Here is a 6940-nt window from a genome sequence, read left to right on the forward strand (position 1 = left end):
GTTGGTATGGAGGGGTTGCTATAGATGGGTTGTTATGGAAGGGTTGCTATGGGTGGGTTGCTATGGAAGGGTTGCTATGGAAGGGTTGCTATGGATGGGTTGCTATGGATGGGTTGCTATAGGTGGGTTGCTATGGAAGGATTGCTATGAAAGGGTTGCTATGAATGGGTTGTTATGGAAGGGTTGCTATGGGTGGGTTGCTATGGATGGGTTGCTATGGAAGGGTTGCTATAGATGGGTTGCTATAGGTGGGTTGCTATGGAAGGGTTGCTATGAATGGGTTGCTATGAATGGGTTGCTATGGATGGGTTGCTATAGGAGGGTCGCTATGGGAGGGTCGCTATGGGAGGGTCGCTATGGGAGGGTCGCTATGGAAGGGTCGCTATGGGAGGGTTGCTATGGGTGGGTTGCTATGGATGGCTTGCTATGGATGGGTTGCTATAGGAGGGTCGCTATGGGAGGGTCGCTATGGGAGGGTCGCTATGGGAGGGTCGCTATGGGAGGGTCGCTATGGAAGGGTCGCTATGGGAGGGTTGCTATGGGTGGGTTGCTATGGGTGGTTTTCTATAGGTGGGTTTCTATGAATGTGTTGCTATGGGTGGGTTGCTATGGAAGGGTCGCTATGGATCTGTTACTATGGAACGGTTGCTATGGACAGGTCTGTATTGACTGGTTACTACAGAAGGATTAATATGGAGAAGAAGTAAATCTCCTCCCATACTTGTATAAGGGGGAGGGGTCCTGTAAATGATGGGCGGGGAATGCTGGGACTTGTAGTCTCCTCTATAGAAGTCTCTGTACAGAAGTGTCCCCGGTACAGGCGCCATTTTCCCGGAGACCATCTCCCTTCTCTGAGTGTCAGAATTCCATCCATCCTCCGGGGGGGGGGGGGCGGGTCTGCTCTTCGAGAACTGATACCGGGGTAGGAGGAGTCAGGAGGCCGGGTGGGAGGAGGGAGGAGGGCGGGGTTTTGTTCTATGAGAAGATGACATGGGTGGGAGGAGACACATTACGGAGGTGGGAGGAGTCATGATAGGGTGTGCTCACCGGGAAGATACAGGGCGGGGCCCGGAGATGTGGGAGGGGCGTGGTGTGGGTGTGGCAGGAAGAGGAGGTATATAAGGAAGGGGAGGAGATTCCAGTCACACATCTGACTGAGGAGATGACAGGTGAGGAGGAGTCAGGAGGCGGGGGGAGGAGTCAGGGCGGGGTGTGGTCTCCGGGAAGATGACGGGGTGGGCGGGACGTGTGTGGTGTGGGAGGAGCGTAGTAGGGGGAGGAGGTATATAAGGAAGGGGAGGAGATTCCAGTCACACATCTGACTGAGGAGATGACAGGTGAGGAGGAGTCAGGAGGCGGGGGGAGGAGTCAGGGCGGGGTTGTGTCTCTGGGAAGATGACGGGGTGGGCGGGACGTGTGTGGTGTGGGAGGAGCGTAGTAGGGGGAGGAGGTATATAAGGAAGGGGAGGAGATTCCAGTCACACATCTGACTGAGGAGATGACAGGTGAGGAGGAGAAATATGAGACTGTCTGATCTGTATGGAGGGGAGTGTATGACCTGGGAGGAGGGACCATTCCTCATCCTCCAATCACAGGAGATGTTGTCCCCCCCCCTCCCTCTAGGGGGACGATAGAGAGCGCCCCTCCCTCTAGGGGGACGATAGAGAGCGCCCCTCCCTCTAGGGGGACGATAGAGGGAGCCCCTCCCTCTAGGGGGACGATAGAGGGAGCCCCTCCCTCTAGGGGGACGATAGAGGGAGCCCCTCCCTCTAGGGGGACGATAGAGGGAGCCCCTCCCTCTAGGGGGACGATAGAGGGAGCCCCTCCCTCTAGGGGGACGATAGAGGGAGCCCCTCCCTCTAGGGGGACGATAGAGGGAGCCCCTCCCTCTAGGGGGACGATAGAGAGCGCCCCTCCCTCTAGGGGGACGATAGAGAGCGCCCCTCCCTCTAGGGGGACGATAGAGAGCGCCCCTCCCTCTAGGGGGACGATAGAGGGAGCCCCTCCCTCTAGGGGGACGATAGAGAGCGCCCCTCCCTCTAGGGGGACGATAGAGAGCGCCCCTCCCTCTAGGGGGACGATAGAGAGCGCCCCTCCCTCTAGGGGGACGATAGAGGGAGCCCCTCCCTCCAGGGGGACGATAGAGGGAGCCCCTCCCTCCAGGGGGACGATAGAGGGAGCCCCTCCCTCCAGGGGGACGATAGAGGGAGCCCCTCCCTCCAGGGGGACGATAGAGGGAGCCCCTCCCTCCAGGGGGACGATAGAGGGAGCCCCTCCCTCCAGGGGGACGATAGAGGGAGCCCCTCCCTCCAGGGGGACGATAGAGGGAGCCCCTCCCTCCAGGGGGACGATAGAGGGAGCCCCTCCCTCTAGGGGGACGATAGAGGGAGCCCCTCCCTCTAGGGGGACGATAGAGGGAGCCCCTCCCTCTAGGGGGACGATAGAGGGAGCCCCTCCCTCTAGGGGGACGATAGAGGGAGCCCCTCCCTCTAGGGGGACGATAGAGGGAGCCCCTCCCTCTAGGGGGACGATAGAGGGAGCCCCTCCCTCTAGGGGGACGATAGAGGGAGCCCCTCCCTCTAGGGGGACGATAGAGGGAGCCCCTCCCTCTAGGGGGGAGATGGAGAGAGCCCCTCCCTCTAGGGGGACGATGGAGAGAGCCCCTCCCTCTAGGGGGACGATGGAGAGAGCCCCTCCCTCTAGGGGGACGATAGAGGGAGCCCCTCCCTCTAGGGGGACGATAGAGGGAGCCCCTCCCTCTAGGGGGACGATAGAGGGAGCCCCTCCCTCTAGGGGGACGATAGAGGGAGCCCCTCCCTCTAGGGGGACGATAGAGGGAGCCCCTCCCTCTAGGGGGACGATAGAGGGAGCCCCTCCCTCTAGGGGGACGATGGAGAGCCCCTCCCTTTAGGGGGCCGATGGAGTCACGCAGTGTTCCTGGTTCCGGGGGCCACGCTGGTCCAGAACATTTGAGCAGCGACGGGCAGGGCTGTTTGAAGGAATTTGGGGGGCCCCAAGCGAAATGGACATGGAGCCCCCCCAATCCGTGTGCCCATCAATTGTCGCCACTGGTCCCATCAATTGTCGCCACTGGTCCCATCAATTGTCGCCACTGGTCCCATCAATTGTCGCCACTGTGCCGTGTAAAATGCTGCCATATTGCCCCCTCCCCCCGCTTGGCACTTACCTTTCTGGGGTCGGCCACCCTCCTTCCACTGTCCCTCGATGACGCATCAGGTTACTGGTAACCAGAACCAGTGAACCTGATTGGCTAAGACGCCTGTCAGTGTTATCCAAGGAACGCACCCCCCCCCGTGCATCCCCTGGGTAACTATTTGGAAGCCAATTGGAGCCCTCAGGCCAACCAGCTGCCGTTATTCAGATGACGGTCGCTCCCCAGGGGGCCGGCCATCTGAATAGTGGGCGTCGGCGACAATACACGGATACACGGATTCATGCAATGCAAGATTCCATGTATTGATCAGCGCAGGAAAGAGAGGGGGCGGCGCTCGTCCGGGGGGGTAGCGCTACACGTGGGGGGCTCGTCCGGGGGGGGGTAGCGCTACACGTGAGGGGGCTCGTCCGGGGGGGTAGCGCTACACGTGGGGGGCTCGTCCGGGGGGGTAGCGCTACACGTGGGGGGGCTCGTCCGGGGGGGGGTAGCGCTACACGTGAGGGGGCTCGTCCGGGGGTAGTGCTGCATAATGTCCTCTCCCCTCCCACTTCTATATAATATAATGTCCTCCCCCCCCCCCCCCTATATATAATATAATAATGTCCTCTTCCCCCCCCCCCCTATATAATATAATCCCCTCCCCTCTATATAATGTCCTCCCCCCCCCCCCCCTTTCGTCCACCATCCAGAGACCTCTCCCTTCATTAGTGTAAGCCAGTCATGCGGCTGTTTATACCAGGAAGGAGGCTCCGCCCACTATTCAGTAACACCCCCCCCTCTCCTGAGGAGTGCCCATGTACCAGTACAGCTTGGTGCCGTCTGATGACGAAACGCGTTGAGACATGTTGGGCAGAACAGCTGAGTGAAGTTTCCCACACTAAGTCCAGTTCCCCCCCCCCCCACACCCCGTGTTCCCTGCTGTCCTTGTACATGCGTGTTCCTCCTCGGTGGCAGCCATGTTGGCTCCTGGCTGTCATGCCGATCCTCTGTGATCCAGGAATGGCGGCTCCGGACTTTTCTTCTACCCGCTTTACTGGAAATGCCCCTCCCCCCCACCCAGCAGTGACAGGGGGAGGAGCTGTACTCTGAGCCACACCCTCCCCACCAGTGCTGCCTGGGAGGAGCAGAGGGATAACCAAGGCGGCGTCCGCTGCTACTGGGGGGCGGAGTCAGATGAGCTCTGCTTCTTCCACGGACCACTCTGTGAGCACCACGGGACCGACCAATCACAATCCAGAGTCCTCTCATTGTCTGGCATGTGACTTTTTCCCTCTTCTACCCCTCCCCCCCCATCACTAATTTCCATATTTCTCTTCCAGATCCAGAATTGTGCGGTCAGTCCGGTGTCACCATGACGACGCCCCCTCTGACAGGTAAAACCTCCCCCGACACACAGCATTTTATTTCTATTTTTATTGTTTATTGTGTTTATACACACATTTTTGCCGGTGAACGAATGTACAGATCTATCGGGGGGGGGGGGGGGGGGCGCCGCTGCCACCACTTCTTGTAAGGGACACAAACTGTGAATCCTGGTGGCGGCGTCATAGCCGGCTCCCTACTGCACATGTGCCAAATGCACTGCACTTTCTGAGTGGCGCGGGGGCAAACTTCCTGCCACAAGGTCTCCTGGAAGTGGGGGGGACAGGTACCTGCCCCCCCCTCCCCCCACAGTTTGATTTACACCCCCCCCCCACAAAGATGGAAATCGTGTTCTCCTGGACCCCTTTCACACAGACGCCTTCACTAAGCGGAATCTGCTTGCTCAGCGGTGGATCTCTCCACCAATATGGCTCCCAGTAGGGGGGGCCCCCCCCTCAGTCCATGGCAGCGGGGATCCGGCCCCCCCCCTCAGTCCATGGCAGCGGGGATCCGGCCCCCCCCCCTCAGTCCATGGCAGCGGGGATCCGGCCCCCCCCCCTCAGTCCATGGCAGCGGGGATCCGGCCCCCCCCCAGTCCATGGCAGCGGTGATCCGCCCCTCCCCCCCCCCCCAGTCCATGGCAGCGGGGATCCGGGCACATTGGCCCAGTAGGAATCGTGCCCCCTCCCCAGTCCATGGCAGTGGGAATCGTGCCCCCTCCCCAGTCCATGGCAGTGGGAATCGTGCCCCCCTCCCCAGTCCATGGCAGTGGGAATCGTGCCCCCCTCCCCAGTCCATGGCAGTGGGAATCGTGCCCCCCTCCCCAGTCCATGGCAGTGGGAATCGTGCCCCCCTCCCCAGTCCATGGCAGTGGGAATCGTGCCCCCCTCCCCAGTCCATGGCAGTGGGAATCGTGCCCCCCCCCCCCAGTCCATGGCAGTGGGAATCGTGCCCCCCCCAGTCCATGGCAGCGGGGATCCGCGGCCCCTGCCCCCCCGAGTCCATGGCAGCGGGGATCTTGGCAAATTGGCCCAGTAGGGATCCGTGCCCCCCCCCCAGTCCATGGCAATGGGGATCCTGGCACATTGACCCAGTAGGGATCCTGCCCCCCCCCCCCCAGTCCATGGCAGTGGGGATCCTGTCAAATTGGCCCAGTAGGGATCCTGGCCTCTCCAGTCCATGGCAGTAGAATTATTTTTTTCCAGCCACACTGATTAAAAAAAAAACTGACAGCTGCTATGGGGAGCCTCTCCCTGCACCGCTGTCATGGGGGGAGGAGGAGGAGGGGGAATAGGGCAGTGGATGCAGCATTGGAAACATGTTGCATATTCCACCCTAAAATCCAGTAGGACCCGAAGGTGATCTTCTCCTACCACACTATATAGGGCATCTTGCATATATCGGTGTCCTGGGGGGGGGGGGGGGTTATAAACCTTCTTCTGCTTTGGATGATGTCCATACATCGCTCCACCGGTACTGATGGACCAGATTACTTTTATTGAATTGGTACATCCCCTCCCACCTCGCCCTTCCCACCATACAAGGCGCCACTTTACCAAAATATCTATGAGAAGCGGAACATACACCCACCTTGCCCTGCCCTCCCCCACAACTTCCACCTGCAGCATCTGGAATAAAGGGGTCTCCAAACTACGGCCCCTCCAGTCGATTGGGAACTACAATTCCCATCATTCCCATCATTCCCATCATGCCCAGTCATGTCTGAATGTCAGTTTTTACAATCCCTCCAACAGCTGGAGAGCCCTGAATGGGAGACATCGCAATTCTTCAGATGAGGAGCCGCCCGCACGCGTTGCGTCCCTAGGGTCTATCTGGAAGGAGGCAGACGTTAATCAGTGATGGGGAAGAGGGGGTGGGGGGGGGTTACACAGCCCAAGAAGAGTTTTCGGGATCCTGTCATCTGTCCTGGACCCTGCAGGACTATAGAGTAAGGGAAGTAATTATTCTACACCCCCCCCCACAGACCAAGCAGGCCTCAAGCTTTGAATATATGGAGGGGGTGGGGCTGGTTGGTGGCTGTGATGAATCCTGTCGAATTATGACCGCCGTCTATGCTTCCTCTGTCCAGAACCAGCACTATCCAAGACTCTTTAGCCCCCCCCAATGACAATGGACACACAGGTCAGGTGTGTTCAAACTTCCCATCAGTAAACAGTCTTAACAGCAGGGGGCTTCTGGAGGAACCCCCCCTCCCTCTTTCCTCACAGCAACACACTTGCACATCCCATAATAGTTGAGGCTGCCACAATAGAATACAGTCACACCCCAAACCATCACAGCAAAGAGTCCAACAGCATGAGACAACACAATATGTGTAAGGCTGTATTTGTAGGAGGAGTCAGGAGGTATTTAAACCCACCCTCCTTCCGGGCGACGGTTTCT

The 6940-nt window shown here is 59.2% G+C and overlaps 1 protein-coding gene across 1 annotated transcript in view; it reads left to right on the forward strand.

The window, feature by feature from the left end:
* Positions 1-1149: 1149 nt before the first annotated feature.
* The window catches only part of LOC120909779 (NACHT, LRR and PYD domains-containing protein 12-like), a 20737-nt gene continuing 14946 nt past the window's right edge, over positions 1150-6940 (forward strand). Inside the window, exons 1-2 of the mRNA XM_040321509.1 lie at positions 1150-1169; positions 4495-4548. Of these exons, the coding sequence (XP_040177443.1) occupies positions 1163-1169; positions 4495-4548 (61 nt within the window). The 5' untranslated portion in view covers positions 1150-1162. The remainder of the gene's footprint in view (positions 1170-4494; positions 4549-6940) is intronic.

The sequence above is a fragment of the Rana temporaria genome, chromosome 8 (assembly GCF_905171775.1).
Source record: "Rana temporaria chromosome 8, aRanTem1.1, whole genome shotgun sequence".
Classification (NCBI taxonomy): Eukaryota; Metazoa; Chordata; class Amphibia; order Anura; family Ranidae; genus Rana; species Rana temporaria.